Source organism: Chiloscyllium punctatum, chromosome 10 (genome assembly GCF_047496795.1).
Source record: "Chiloscyllium punctatum isolate Juve2018m chromosome 10, sChiPun1.3, whole genome shotgun sequence".
Classification (NCBI taxonomy): domain Eukaryota; kingdom Metazoa; phylum Chordata; class Chondrichthyes; order Orectolobiformes; family Hemiscylliidae; genus Chiloscyllium; species Chiloscyllium punctatum.
This window is the reverse complement of record NC_092748.1, coordinates 74,696,608-74,713,271: the sequence shown is the minus strand read 5'-3', so window position 1 is coordinate 74,713,271 and position 16,664 is coordinate 74,696,608. Positions and strand designations below refer to the sequence as shown.

Below are 16,664 nucleotides of genomic sequence, written 5' to 3'. Positions count from 1 at the left end.
TCACAAAAAGAAAATAGCATGGACGAAGGAACAAAGAAAGAATTCATGTTTACATTAAAGATCAACATTTTAGGTTTCCTACCTTGATCAGGAAATGAAAATCCAACCTTGGTATTGACTTACAAATGTACATTTCAAAGATTGCTGCTTGTTCTTTGTTTTATTTTGATTTGTTTTAATTTGCTGGCATTTAGATTTGTGCTAGTTGCTGTTAATGGGTTACTTCCCTTCCGCTCCCTTTACTGGTATCAGTCAGGCTGAATGCCTTCTGTGGAAGAGAAAAGCATATGGAAAAAATGGCAGACAGGTTAACCTTCTTGAAAAGGGACTTCTTGTCTTAACAATGAACATTGCGTACACCCATATCAAATGACAAAATGCTGTTGAAAGACTTACCATGATGAATACATGATGCAAGTACTAATCATTTATCCTGTTGAATTTTAGGGAATCCTCCTATCTTACTTTTGCCAGATAGTGTACGCATTCGGCGATACAGCATGTCATCTGCAAAATACACAGATTATATTCAGAATGAAGAAGACATCAAAGCTATTGATTATATCTGGGATACAGAAGATCCAGATCTCAGTATGTAAATGATGTGAAACTTGAGCTTAAGTATCATAGAGAATCCAGTTAAATGTGGTTACATTCTGTAAAATTAATAATGTGCATAAAGTATCTTGATTAGTAATTTGTTAAAAATCACACAACACCAGGTTATAGTCCAACAGGTTTAATTAGAAGCACAATGGTGTGCTTCCAATTAAACCTGTTGGACTATAACCTGGTGTTGTGTGATTTTTAATTTTGTACACCCCAATCCAACACCGGCATCTCCAAATCTTGATTTAGTTTCTCATTAGGAAATCTCTTGTCTGTACATATTAGATTATTTATTATGTCCAGACTTAATTTTAGAAGAATGCAATGACCAGATTTGCTCTCTTCTTCATTGCAAATTTCTCTCCACTGCATTCTCTAACTGGAAAGGCAAGCTGATGGGTGAGACAGTTGAGTTTCTCCACAGTCACTTTTGGGACCACACCTTGCAGTAACACTACAATCAGTCTTTCCTTCTTCTGCATTACTTCCCTAATGCAGTGCAGAGCTCTATAAAGAGCTTCAATTACAACCAACATTCCCTGATTTTTTTTTTGTTGTAAACAGCCTGTTCTTTTAAGTATGCAAGCATTGAAAATAATGTGCATGATCATGCTGCTCAGAGCAACCTTTGTTTACAGCTTGTTCCAACCGAAAAACATTCGTATAAAACAAAATGAGGAGATCTTGGGTGGCAAAGTGACTCAGTGGTTAGCACTGCTGCCACACAGCACCAGGGACCTGGTTTGATGCTGCCCTTGATGACTGTCTGTGTGGAATTTGCACTTCCTCCCTGTGTCTATATGTGTGTATGTTCTCTGGGTGCTCCGGTTTCCTCCCACCATCCAAAGATGTGCGGGTTAAATAGATTGATCATGCTAAATTGTCCATAGCGACCAGAGATGTGGAGGTGAGGTGAATTAGCCATTGGATTTGCAGAGATAGCGTTGGGGTCTGCTCTTCGGAGGTTGATATGGGCTTGATGGGCCAAATGGCCAGCTTCCACACTGCAGGGATTCTCAGAGATGTGGCTAACAAGTTGACCTGCAACTAAGAGATGCTAGCCATCTAACTGGAATGAGTCAAAGACATGAATAAAATGACAGTCAGGTGCTTGAAGGCTCTTGCTGCAACCATTTTACCAACATTTAATTTGGTGTTGGATAAGGCACATCCCAAAGGCATGTGAGGGCATCATTAATGTATTAGAATCAAGGTCCCATCAATCCCAATGTGATTCTATCAGTGGTAAGTATTGGCATGAACAGAAGGAGCTGAGGCCAATTGTTCATTTTGTTATGATGTCTTTAGAAACCTTAGTCTCCCTGCTCAAGCTTTCCTCCTGACCATGATCTACTATAGACCTCTCTGACCACCTATTTTTACACTGAGGACCAATTCTGTGGGAACCCAAATTTATGCAGAATCCTGCTCCTATTCTTTAGTGTGGTAATAATCTTCATCAGGTTGAGTTGAGAATATTTCTGTCAAAATGCTAATGAAACTCAGGAGATAAAGTGACCCCAATCTTTTGCCAGCATTGTAATGGGGAAATCTTGAGGCCAAACCCCAGCAAGCCTTGCTTGTGTCCTGAGTTAATTCAGGGCTAAAAGCTTTCAAAATCTCAAGGTACGTATTGAAATGAGAATTTAAGAGTATGCAAGCAGTTCTTTATATTGATATAAATTGATATTTCACTTTGTCATTGAACGTTGTTTAGAAAAAGCACAATCGTTGCCTTTTAAAATTAAAGCTGGTGCTCTGATTTTCTGATTTTTTTCTTCTAATATGGCAGCACAAATGAGAAAGGGGTTCTTGTGTTATCTAGTGTTAAAGTGGTCACACAATGAGCTTCATTACTTCCTGTGAATGATGTCTGGCCACAGAGGCCTGCAGCAACAAGGATAGGCTGTGGAGACTCGGTCAATAAGTATATTCAAGGCTGAGACAGACATATTTTTAATCAATAAGGAAATTGAGGCATATGGGAAAAAGGCAGGAAAGTGGAATTGAGGATTATCAGATTCGTCAAAATCACAGTGAATGGCAGAACAGACTTACTGGTCTAAGGAGCCAACTTCTACTCCTAACGATCTTATTTTTCCACTTATCTTCACAAAATATAGAGCGTACTAAACATTATATACAGTTCAGCATGAAAACTATGTCACTTACTTAATCCCAGAATATTCAAGACATAATAAAATGTAACCATAGCCTTTTCCTTTCTTCAGGTGTTGTGTACTGGACTGTCCTGGGACGTGGTGCAGAATTTGGTGCGATAAAGCGAGCCTTTCTCACTACTTTTGATGACAATGGAAACAATCCTATTACAGCAATGGACTTAAATCTTAAATATGTAGTGACTCCTGATGGCATTGCTGTGGACTGGGTTGGAAAGTAAGAAACAAAAATACGAAACAACACCTAGGATATTATTTCAGTAATAAGAATTGTTTGAGAAATTGACTTATTCATGATCATTTGACCTCTGAGTCCATTCACAGTTTCTACTGAAGTCCTCGATCAAGATTGTGAAACATATAACTTACACCAACACTTTTTATCCCCAAACCTTTCCCCATATTCCAAACCTGGTGCGCGTTCAGGGCCATTCAGGAGCTCATTTCCACCTATTTATGGAATTTATTTCCTCTGTTCCCCCCTCAGCATTTCTGATGTACTGCAGTGTAGTCAAACTTCCTGATCTCATGTTTCTGTTGAAGTACTGGCTGGTGTTTGTGCCACAGCAATGTGGACTTTGTAGTCACTCAGGTCAAAATAACTTAGCTGCCTTCTTAAAAACACCATGGGTGTACCTGCACCACATGGACAGCAGTGATTCAGGAAAGAATTCTGCCACCACCACCTTCTCAAGGGCATTTAGGGATGGACAGCAAGTAGTCCAAGAAGCTTTAAATAAAATGGAGTTGCCCACTAGTACCTAAGATGTTACACCATGAGGATCCATGTTCTAACCAAGTTTCTGAATTACATGTGGCCCTGGTTAAGGTACTGTTTCCTATGATGCAAACATATAAAATAGGAGCAGAAGTAGACAATTCAGACCATGGAGCTTTCTTTACCATTCAATAAGATCACAACTGATCTGATTATGTTTGAATTCCATATTCCCATCTGTCCCTAATAACTCTTCATTCCCCACCGAACAAAAATCTATCCACCTCGGCATCGAATTTATTCAATGAATCCCGCTTTCACTGTCTTCCAAGGCAGAGAGTTCCAAAGTTACACAGTCCATCACAGAAAAGAAAGTTTCTCTCATTTCTGCTCTGAAAGCGTGACTCCACATTTTAAAACAGTGCCCCTAGTTCTGGACTTGTTCACAGAGAAAACAATCATTCCAGGTCCACTTAGTTAAAATGATTTAGGATCTTAGCTATTTCAATCAAGCCACCTCCACTCTTCTAAACACCAATGGAAACAAGCCTAGCCTGTTTGACCTGTCTTCATAAGACAATGTAATCATTCCAGATATCACTCCAGTAAAACCCATCTGAATGTCCTCCAGTGCCCTTACATTCCTTAAATAAGGAGAGCAAAATTGCATACAGTATTCAGGATGTGCTCTCACTAATGCCCCACATAACTGAAGCATAACTTCTTTTTTTGTCCAATTCCTCTTGCAATAAAGGATAGTATTCCATTAGCCTTCTTGGTTACTTGCTGTACCTGCATACTAACTTTGCACCAGAGCACCTAAAACCCCAGACACTTCATATTTCTACTTTCATTCTCCATTTAAATAATACTATACTTTTTCATTCTTCCTGTCAAAATGAAGATTTTCATTCACAATGCTCTTATCTACCAGAGTTTTGCCCATTCAGTCAACCTGTCTATCTGTAACTTCCATATTTACTTCACAGTTTTCATATCTAACATTTTGGCATTGTCTGTGATGTGAATTTATTCTTTTCATCCAAGTTATTCATGCCAATTGTTATAATAAAAACTGAGGCCCCAGCATAGACCCTTACAGGACTCCACTCATCACATCCTGGTCATCAGGCAAAGCTTTCTTTTAATGCAGTCTGTTTTTTCCTTCTTTCTATGCTAGTATTTTGTACCTACACTAATAGATTATATTTTCCAAAATAATCTTAGATGTGCCACCTTGTCAAATACCTTCCAGAAGTTCAAATTTGGTGTTTCTACAGGCTCCTTTTTATCTACAGTATATGTTACTCATTCAAAGAACACCAATAATTTGATTAAACATAAATTCCCTTTGATAAAACCATGCTGACTGTTCCTGATTACCTTGAATCTTTGTATGTAACTGGTCTATAGTTTCCATTTTCGCTCTCCCTTCTTCCTTGGATAGAAGGGTTATACTTGCTACTTTCCAGTTTGATGGTAACTTTCCTGAATCTAGCGAATTTTGGGAAAATAACATAAATGTATCTACTTTAACACCCTAGAATGAGGTCCAGTAAGACTCAAAGACTTGTCAGTTGCAGTTCCATCATTTTCTTCACTACACTTGCCTCATCATTGTAATTTTGTTAGTTCCTCTGAACCTTCCACGTTCTGATTTATAGTTATTATGTTTGTAGCTGTTGGAGTGGTGTTTTTGTATTCTCTTTATCGAAAACAGAAGTAATATATTTGTCCATTTCACCTGTAATTTCCTTATTATCTCCTATTAACTCCCTATTCTCACTCTCTGCAGGATCACATTTTGTTTCCCTTTTTAAATACCTGTAGAAACTTGTGCTGTCCATTTTACATTTCTAGCTAGCTTCTCTTGTACTCTAAATGGTACCTGAGGTGGATGGATTTTGCTCCTCAGAACCTACAAAGGTAAAACTAGAAGGATTTGCAGGCAGAGTGTTGGCTATTACAGGAAAATGCACATTTGGAGACCAGATGGAGCTTGTAAATAGAGAGAGGGTTGAGGGTCAGGATTAGGAACAGCTATGTAAATATAAAACAGCTGGAAAAATAACACGTACTCACATGCAAATAAAATGCCTCTTGCTCTGCCTGAGGAGTCAGCCAGTCCTCTTGCTATTGACAGCAGTCTCAAGCAAAGTGATCTCATGAGTTGTACTTCCTTTGTGGCCTAGTCCTGATGATATATTATGTGTGAACATTTCTAGAATGAGAGTGTTGGTTCAGGATCATGGATAAGAAAATCAAACAGATATCATAGATTGTCAAAGGAACTAATAGATCTCACAAATCCTGTAATAAGTGTGGGGAGATTGAATTGAATTTATTATCACATGTACTGATGCACAGTGAAAAGCTTTGTCTTGCAAACAATACAGACAGATCACAGTTAAATAGCATAGATGAGTAAATAATAGGTAAACAGTGGCAAAAACCACAACACAGGTACAGGTGAATGCTAAGAGTTTGTGGGTCCATTCAGTATTCTAACAACAGTAGGGTAGAAACTATTTCCAAACCAGGTGGTGTGTGTGGATATTTGTACAGTTGTGATATCATTGGTAATTCAAGGCCCAGGCTAATGTTATGAGGTTCAAATCCTACCATGGCACCTGGTGAAAATGAAGTAAATCGACAGATTTTTCTAAAACTCTGGAATTGAAATTAATATCCATACAAGTGACTACAAAACTATAAGTGATTTTTGTAAGAATCAATCCAACATATTAAGTTCTTATAGCAAAGGAAATTTGATGTCCTAACCTGGTCTGCTCATTGTGTGATTCCAAACTGATCTTGTGTTCGATAGAGTTTCAAGGAATAGAGTTTCAAGTATAAAGGCAGTAGGAGTATACTTAAGAGGGAAATCAGGAGGGCAAAAAGGGGACATGAGATAGCTTTGGCAAATAGAATAAAGGAGAATCCAAAGGGTTTTTACAAATATATTAAGGACAAAAGGGTAACTAGGGAGAGAATAGGGCCCCTCAGAGATCAGCAAGGTGGCATTTGTGTGGAGCCACAGAAAATGGGGGAGATACTAAATGAATATTTTGCATCAGTATTTACTGTGGAAAAGGATATGGAAGATATAGACTGTAGGGAAATAGATGGTGACATCTTACAAAATGTCCAGATTACAGAGGAGGAAGTGCTGGATGTCTTGAAATGGTTAAAGGTGGATAAATCCCCAGGACCTGATCAGGTGTACCCGAGAACTCTGTGGGAAGCTAGAGAAGTGATTGCTGGGCCTCTTGCTGTATCATCGATAGTCACAGGTGAGGTGCCAGAAGACTGGAGGTTGGCAAACGTGGTGCCACTGTTTAAGAAGGGCGGTAAAGACAAGCCAGGGAACTATAGACCAGTGAGCCTGACCTCTGTGGTGGGCAAGTTGTTGGAGGGAGTCCTGAGGGACAGGATGTCCATGTATTTGGAAAGGCAAGGACTGATTCGGGATAGTCAACTTGGCTTAGTGTGTGGGAAATCATGTCTCACAAACTTGATTGAGTTTTTTTGAAGAAGTAACAAAGAAGGTTGATGATGGCAGAGCAGTAGATGTGATCTATATGGACTTCAGTAAGGCGTTTGACAAGGTTCCCCATGGGAGACTGATTAATAGACAATAGACAATAGATGCAGGAGTAGGCCATTCTGCCCTTCGAGCCTGCACCGCCATTCAAAATGATCATGGCTGATCATTCCTAATCAGTATCCTGTTCCAGCCTTATCTCCATACCCCTTGACTCCACTATCTTTAAGAGCTCTATCCAATTCTTTCTTAAATGAATCCAGAGACTGGGCCTCCACTGCCCTCTGGGGCAGAGCATTCCACACAGCCACCACTCTCTGGGTGAAGTAGTTTCTCCTCATCTCTGTCCTAAATGGTCTACCCCGTATTTTTAAGTTGTGTCCTCTGGTTCGGCACTCCCCCATCAACGGAAGTATGTTCCCTCCTGCCAGAGTGTCCAGTCCTTTCATAATCCTATACGTTTCAATCAGATCCCCTCTCAGTCTTCTAAACTCAAGGGTATACAAGCCCAATTGCTTCAGTCTTTCCGTGTAAGGCAATCCTGCCATTCCAGGAATTGACCTCGTGAACCTACGCTGCACCCCCTCAATAGCCAGAATGTCTTTCCTCAAATTTGGAGACCAGAACTGTACACAGTACTCCAGGTGTGGTCTCACCAGGGCCCTGTACAGCTGCAGAAGCACCTCTTTGCTTCTATACTCAATCCCTCTTGTTATGAAGGCCAGCATGCTATTAGCCTTCTTCACGACCTGCTGTACCTGCATGCTTGCCTTCATTGACTGGTGGACAAGAACACCCAGATCTCTCTGAACAGCCCCTTTACCTAATTTGATACCATTGAGGTAGTAATCTGCCTTCCTGTTCTTGCCACCAAAGTGGATAACCAGACATTTATCCACATTAAACTGCATCTGCCATGCATCTGCCCACTCACCTAACTTGTCCAGGTCACCCTGTAATCCCCTAACATCCTCATCACATTTCACCCTACCACCCAGCTTTGTATCATCAGCAAATTTGCTAATGTTATTGCTGATACCATCTTCTATATCATTTACATAGATTGTAAACAGCTGCGGTCCCAGCACGGATCCCTGCGGTACCCCACTGGTCACTGCCTGCCATTCCGAAATGGAGCCATTAATCACTACCCTTTGTTTCCTATTAGCCAACCAATTCTCTATCCAATCTAGTACTTTGCCCCCAATCCCGTGCGCCCTAATTTTACTCACTAACCTCTTGTGTGGGACTTTATCAAAAGCTTTCTGAAAGTCCAGGTACACTACATCCACTGGATCTCCCTCGTCCATCTTCCGAGTTACATCCTCAAAAAATTCAAGAAGATTAGTCAAGCATGATTTCCCCTTCATAAATCCATGCTGACTCTGTCCTATCCTGTTACTATTATCCAGATGTGCCGTAATTTCATCCTTTATAATAGACTCCAGCATCTTTCCCACCACTGAGGTCAGACTAACTGGTCTATAATTTCCTGCTTTCTCCCGCCCACCCTTCTTAAAAAGTGGCACAACATTAGCCGCCCTCCAATTCTCAGGAACCGACCCCGATTCTATTGAACTCTGGAAAATAATCACCAGCGCATCCACGATTTCCCGAGCCACCTCCTTCAGTACCCTGGGATGCAGGCCATCAGGTCCCGGAGACTTATCAACCTTCAGACCTAACAGTCTCTCCAACACCAAATCCTGGCAAATAGAAATTCCCTTAAGTTCAGGTCCTTCAGCCACTGTTACCTCAGGGAGATTGCTTGTGTCTTCCCCAGTGAACACAGATCTGAAGTACCCATTTAATTCCTCTGCCATTTCTTCGTTCCCAGTAATCCCCTGCTTCTGTCTTCAAGGGCCCAATTTTTGTCCTAACCATTTTTTTGCCTTGGACATACCTAAAAAAGCTTTTACTATCCTCCTTTATATTCTTGGCCAGTTTACCTTCGTACCTCATTTTTTCTCTGCGTATTTCCTTCTTACTAATCCTCTGTTGTTCTTTAAAAGCTTCCCAGTCCTCCGTTTTCCCGCTTATCTTCGCTAAGTTATACTTTTTCTCTTTTAACCTTATATGTTTCTTTACTTCCCTTGTCAGCCACGGCCGCCCATGTCTCCTCCTGGGATCTTTGTTGGGATCCTGCATCTTCTGCATTATACACAGAAATATCCGCCATTGTTCCTCCACGGTCTTCCCTGTTAAGGTATTGAACCATTGAACTTTGGCCAGTTGCTCCCTCATAGCTCCATATTTCCCTTTATTCAACTGAAATATTGTCACTTCAGATTGTACCCACTCCCTCTCAAATTGCAGATTGAAGCTTATTGTATTATGGTCACTACTTCCCAATGGCTCCTTCACTTCGAGGTCACTGACCAATTCTGGTTCGTTACACAATACCAGATCCAGAATCGCCTTATCCCTGGTCGGCTCCAGCACCAGCTGCTCTAAAAATCCATCTCTGAGGCACTCCACAAAGTCTCTTTCTTGAGGCCCAATACCATCCTGATTCTCCCAGTCTACCTGCATGTTAAAATCCCCCATAACAACTGTAGTAACATCTTTGCGACAAGCCAATTTCAGCTCCTGATTCAACTTACCTCCAACATCCAGACTACTGTTTGGGGGCCTGTAGATGACGCCCATGAGGGTCTTTTTACCCTTAGTTTTTCGAAGCTCTATCCACACTGACTCTACATCCCCTGACTCTAGGTCCGCCCGCGCAAGGGACTGAATATCCTCCCTTACCAACAAGGCCACCCCACCCCCTCTGCCCGTCAGTCTATCCTTACGATAGCACGTGTAGCCTTGAATATTCATTTCCCAGGCCCTGTCCCCATGAAGCCACGTCTCAGTTATCCCCACAATATCGTATCTGCCAATTTCCAAAAGAGCCTCAAGCTCATCCACCCTGTGTCTAATGCTTCGTGCATTCATATATAGAATTTTTAATTTGTTACTGCTCTCACCCTTCCCCTCAACCCTTATTTCACTCAACTTTACAGCATGATGCCTTTTCCAGTTTTCTGCCTCCTTGATACAGTTGTCTTTCTTGACTTCTCTTGTTCTAACTACCCCTTCAATTTCCTTTTTAAACATCCAGCTTGTCCTCTCCCCCCCGCTACTTAGTTTAAATGTAGCGGTGTTGCAGCAGAAAACCTGCCTGCCAGAATGCCGATCCCTGTTCTGTTAAGGTGCAAGCCGTCTCTCTTGTAGAATTTATGGTTACCATAAAATATACCCCAGTGATCCAAGAACTTGAAACCTTGCTTCCTGCACCAGTTTCCCAACCACACGTTCAAGTCCATTATCTCCCGGTTTCTGGCCACACTAGCCCGAGGAACTGGAAGCAAACTGGAGATAACCACCTTGGACGTCCTGCTTTTTAGCCTTCTTCCTAGTTCTGCGAAGTCTCGCTGTAGTATGTTCCTCCTCTTCTTCCCGACATCATTTGTGCCGACGTGTACCACCACCTCGGGCTCTTCACCCTCGTCCTTGAGGATGTCCTGCACTCTGTCCGCGATGTCTTTCACTCTAGCACCAGGAAAGCAACACACCATCCTTAAATCCCGTCTGCTGCCACAAAAACCCCGGTCAGTTCCTCTCACGATGGAGTCCCCTATTACCACGGCTCTATGCGATGTCCGACTCTTCCGCTCTGCTTCTGCGGCAACTTTTGATTGACAAACATGGCCGCCTTGCGAACTGGTAGTGTCATCAGACTCTACTGTTTCCAAAAGCTTCAACTTGTTCCTGACAGGTACTTCTCCCGGCGTCTCTTGCACCAGGAAGAGATTAGCAAGGTTAGATCTCATGGAATACAGGGAAAACTAGCCAGTTGGATACAGAACTGGCTCAAAGGTAGAAGACAGGGTTGTTTTTCAAACTGGAGGCCTGTGACCAGTGGAGTGCCACAAGGATCGGTGCTGGGTCCTCTACTTTTTGTCATTTACATAAACGATATGGATGCGAGCATAAGAGGTACAGTTAGTAAGTTTGTAGATGACACCAAAATTGGAGGTGTAGTGGACAGCGAAGAGGGTTACCTCAGATTACAACAGGATCTGGACCAGATGGGCCAATGGGCTGAGAAGTGGCAGATTGAGTTTAATTCAGATAAATGCGAGGTGCTGCATTTTGGGAAAGCAAATCTTAGCAGGACTTATACACATAATAGTATGGTCCTAGGGAGTGTTGTTGAACAAAGAGACCTTGAAGTGCAGGTCCATAGCTCCTTGAAAGTGGAGTCGTGGGTAGATAGGACAGTGAAGAAAGCATTTGGTATGCTTTCCTTTATTGGTCAGAGTATTGAGTACAGGAGTTGGGCGGTCATGTTGCAGCTGTACAGGACATTGTTTAGGCCACTGTTGGAATATTGCGTGCAAATCTGGTCTCCTTCCTATCGGAAAGATGTTGTGAAACTTGAAAGGGTTCAGAAAACATTTACAAGGATGTTGCTAGGGTTAGAGGATTTGAGCTATAGGGAGAGATTGAACAGGCTGGGCTGTTTTCCCTGGAGCGTCGGAGGCAGAGGGGTGACCTTATAGAGGTTTACAAAATTATGAGGGGCATGGATAGGATAAATAGGCAAAGTCTTTTCCCTGGGGTCGGGGAGTCCAGAACTAGAGGGCATAGGTTTAGGGTGAGAGGGGACAGATAAAAAAGAGACCTAAGGGGCAACGTTTTCACACAGAGGGTGGTACGTGTATGGAATGAGCTGCCAGAGGATGTGGTGGAGGCTGGTACAATTGCAACATTTAAGAGGCATTTGATGGGTTTATGAATAGGAAGGGTTTGGAGGGATATGGGTGGGGTGCTAACAGGTGGGACTAGATTGGGTTGGGATATCTGGTCGGCATGGACAAGTTGGACTGAAGGGTCTGTTTCCATGCTGTACATCTCTATGACTCTATGAATGAATGCATCCATGAGTGACAGGGTAGACAGGGTAGATGGTGGGATGCTGTTTCCCTTACATGCAGGACAGCTACTCAGGATTAAGATGTGCCATTGTCATGACCCTAATGGGAAGAGTGAATTGAAAATCACGCTGCACTTGAATCATCACAAATGTGAAATATGGCCAAATTAATCACAAGGATGGTCAATGACTATTATCAAAGATTTAAAAACTCACAGCAGATTTCATAAATGAATAAGAAAGGAAAAGCTTATTTGTTAAAACATAAGTAACCTATGACGAGTGACAAAAACACATGATTAGTTACTGAATTGCAGTCATAAACAATACCTCATTTAAATCACCATTCATTCACAAATAGAATGGGCAGAACGGATGAGACAGTTTTGCTGGAATATTGTGATTGGAAATATAGGCCTAAAGGAGCAAAATCTGTGGATCAAGAGTACAAACCATAAAGGGAAAAAGAGGTGGCGTTCTCACCATTCTTTTGAAGTTCTTTTTTTGGTGATGATACTGTGTTGTTGTTGAACACAGCAATCCTCAATTCAGTAGCCAGTCAGCTAAATCTAGGTCTTCTGTTTGAGTTAGAAGTTCCTTCTTTTTAAGAGCCTTTGCATACAATTCCTTTTTCATTCACAAAGGGAGAGAAAGGAATCTGACTTAGACCATCAAGTATGGGAGCAGAATTAGGCCATTCAGCCCATCAGGTCTGCTCCACCATTCGATCATGGCTGATTATGTTTCTCAACTCCAATCTCCATCCTTCTGCCCCTACCCATTGATCCTCTTACTACTTATCTCTGTCTTAAAAACATTGAATGACTTGGTCTCTACAGCCTTGTGCAGCAATGAGTTTCACAGATTTCCCAGCCTCCTGAAGAAATTCCACCTCATCTCAGTTCTAAAGTATCATTCTGAGGCTGTGCCCTGGGTCCTAGTCTCTCCAATTAGTTTAAGCATCTTCTCCATGTCCACTGTACCCAGGCCTCTCTGTATTCTGTAACTTTTATTTGTAATCACCCCTCATTCTTGTAAACTCCATTGATTACAGACCTGGATCCTCAACCACTCCTCATATGACAAGTCTGTCATTCCCACAGTCAATCTTGTGAACCTCCTCTGGACTCCCTCCAAGGCCAGTACATCATTCCTTAGATATGGGGCCCAAAACTGCTCACAGTATTTCAAATGAGGTCTGATCAGAACAGTATTCAGTGTCAACCGTATATCCCTGCTTTTGTTTTCTAATCCTCTTGAAATAAATGCTAACAATGTATTTGCTTTCCTATTTGCCAACTGAACCTGCGTGTTAACTTTAAGCAAATCCTGATATAGAACTCCTAAGTCCCTATGTGCTTCAGATTTCTAAAGCTTTTCTATATTTCCTATCAAAATACATAACCTCACACTTTTCCACAATAGATTATATCTGCCACTTCTTTGCCCACTTTCCTCGACTGTCAAAGTTCTTCTGCAATAGACAGGTAGGAGGCTGGAAGAACACCTCAAGCCAGGTAACATTAGGAGATGGGTAGGTCGATGTTTCAGATGCCACCCTTCTTGCAGTTCTTCTTGCAGTTCAACTTCTTGCAAAGTTCTTCTATAGCCTCCCCATCTCCTCAAAACTACTTGTTCCTCCACCTATCATTGTGTCATCCATAAAGTTAACAACAAAGCCGTCAGTTCTTTTGTTCAAGCAACATTTTGGAGGTCTGAGTCCAACTGTTTACTTCTTTCAGTATTCCATGAGAAAATAGCTAAGCCACAGTCTATTGCTGAAGTACTTTTTTTTTCCGAACCCAGCAACACCCTGTACCAACGTGCCCCACTACAGTAACAATTTCAGACTCTTCCAAAAGTTACATACTTTCAGTTAACCAAACAGTGAACACCATACAGTTCCACTTTTGCTTTGTGTTGTTAAAATAACTTCTTCCCAACAAATCAATCCAAGTCCCCAATTCCCAGTTTATATTTAAGATAAAATGTATCCAGCCCTTACAATATGATGCATGCAAAGCTAAGAGTTGCAGTCCACCACACTTGCTGAAAGGTTTGTGCAATGATCAAGTTAGAATGAATGTTGACCCTATGAGTGTGAAGTAGCAGAAAGAAAATAGTGATACTCTGTGAAGCGCACAAGATTATTGACATTCTTTCTGCACTGCCTGGGACCCAGGCTGCAATTTGGGCCCAAGCTAACTTAGGCTGGTGCTGTGGCCTCCAGTGCTGATCTGCAGTGAAAAAGCCTGCCTGCCTGTCCCCCACCTGATTTATTAAGACTCTAATGTCCTTGGCAATGAAGATGGGAGTGAGTTTTCCTTAAATCTGGGTCATGGCCTCAGTGCTAACAGTGAAGGGCAATTCCTGGCTTTCTGCATCTCAAATACTGTGTAATTGGGTTTTAAATATGATGTTATCAGCCTGAATGCTGGGAAAAGCTGGAAGTGGCTAGAGTTTCTGCATCTTCTATGATGCAATTCCCGAAGGCGCCCAAGTTCTCAATTGTTGAAGTTAAGAGTGGAGGATTGTGTGAGAAAATGCTTTCCAAACCATGGCAGATGGGCACTTTGAATTTCATGCAATGAGACACTTGAACTGAAAGTGGGAAAATTCCACTCAATAGGTCTTGGAGTGAATGAACACCTTATAGATTCTGCATCATAAACTGATATTCATAGGACGCTCACTTGTACTGTATTCTACATTAGGGTGAACATAGAACACAGAACATTACAGAGCAGTACAGACCCTTCGGCCTTCGATATTGTGCCGACCTGTCATACCAATCTGAAGCCCATCTAACCTACACTATTCAATGTACGTCCATATGCTTGTCCAACTACTAAATAATGAGGGACAGGACAAAGGCTTTGTTGTGAAGGCATGCTGCAAATAACCTTGGAAACTTACTACTAAACCAAGAATTGGTCAGGGAGATTACAATCAATTCTCATTAGTGGCCACGAACTATTGGACTGCCAAACTTCTCTGTAACTAGCTTTGATGTTTATACACCAGCACTGGTTTGGAACCTGTTGGTAGGTGTTTAGAATATTGAAGAATTGCATACATCATATTGTAAGGGTTACATATATTTTACTTAAAACAGAAACTGGGAAATGGGGGCTTGGATAACACTGTAGCAGCGAATTCATTTTACCAAACACAAAGCAAAACTGTGATGTTCTCTGTTCTGTTGGAATTGTTACTTCAGTGAGCATGTTGGCACTGGGTGTTGTTAGGTTGGGAAAACATTAACAACCCAGCAATTGATTTGGAGTAAAAAAGTGAAAGAACTGTGGATGCTGTACATCAGAAACAAAAACAGAAGTTGCTGATAAAGCTCAGCAACTTATGTTTTTGTTAATAGATTTGGAGTATTTGGCACTATAGCAGCAAGGATCTCTGCACCACTTTGTATAATGGTTTGGTGGTAGGTGCCTGAAACACACTGCCAGGGAAGTGGTAGAAACAGGTACGATAGTAATGTTTAAGAGGCATTTAGACAGACATATGAACAGGCAGGGAATAAAGGGATATGGACCATTGCAAGCAGATGGGATTAGTTTAAAATAGCATCATAGTTGGCACAGACATGGTGGGCTGAAAGACCTGTTCCTGTGCTGTACTGTTCCACATATCTGTTTGTGTAATTTGGCATTTAAGGAAGCTATGTTGGGCTTCCACAGAATTAAGTCCCCACTATAGCAGAAATCCCACCTTGAGAGCTCTAGCCTGTCAGAGACTGGCAGTTCTACATTACAAGGCAGCACCATCTGGACTGACTACTGATTGTACAGTGAAACCTTTTAACCAGTGATCATTGTTAGACCTCGAGAGAAAATTGATTTGAGGGTGACAGAAAGGAGATTCACCAGCAAGGAAATAGTAGACAGAGGTAATGGATTCTCCACTAGTAACTTTACAAGAATCTTCAGATTTTGGGAAATCCCTGAGAATTGAAAAGCTGCAATGTAACACCCTAATTCAAAGAAGGAAGAAAATAAATAAAACCGTCTACTGTAGGCCAGTTGGCCTAACATCTATTTCTGGAAGACTATATTAGAGTATTATAAAGGATGTAAAAGTAGAGCATTTAGAAATTCGTAACATAATCAAATGGTGTCAACATGCCATTATGCCTGACAAGTTTATTAGAATTCTTTGAAGAGATAACAAACAGAATCTATGAAGAGGAACCAGTAGGTTTAATATAATTGGGCTGTTAAAAGGCTTTTTGTAAGGTATCATGTGCTATATTACTTCATAAGGTAGGAGCTCAATGGAAGGAATGTTGTCAGATGCATACATGTGAGGGTGGGTTTTAGCAAGCACTCCATTTCCTGAGCCCAGTTCTCTCAACCAGACCATGCATGCCTTTGAAAGTGAGATCCCTGTATTGGAGGTCATTGACAAAGCAGACTGAGTTTACTCAGTAGCCTTCAGGAGGCATAGGAAACCCATGAGTTCCTTGAGATTCCTTGAGCCATGACCAGATCCTAGGGTGGTTCAATTATGAGGCTAATTAGATTCAAGGATGGGGAAGGGAACGTTCCCAGCATTGACCATTCCTGCTACTGATTTAGTGTGGTCAGTTTTGCTGCCAGTGAGAATGAGACGTGTGGCCTCCTCTGGGATTTTGGTCAGGTCCACGTTCCCCAAAAACCCACCCTCCCTTCCTGG

The 16,664-nt window shown here is 41.6% G+C and overlaps 1 protein-coding gene across 3 annotated transcripts in view; it reads left to right on the top strand.

Annotated features, from left to right (window-relative positions):
* Positions 1–16,664, top strand: part of lrp2a (low density lipoprotein receptor-related protein 2a) — a 346,919-nt gene that overhangs the window by 272,055 nt on the left and 58,200 nt on the right. For all 3 annotated transcript variants that reach the window (XM_072579538.1, XM_072579537.1, XM_072579536.1), the window contains 2 exons: positions 448–591; positions 2,841–3,006. In XM_072579538.1, coding sequence (XP_072435639.1) covers positions 448–591; positions 2,841–3,006 — 310 coding nt within the window. The remainder of the gene's footprint in view (positions 1–447; positions 592–2,840; positions 3,007–16,664) is intronic.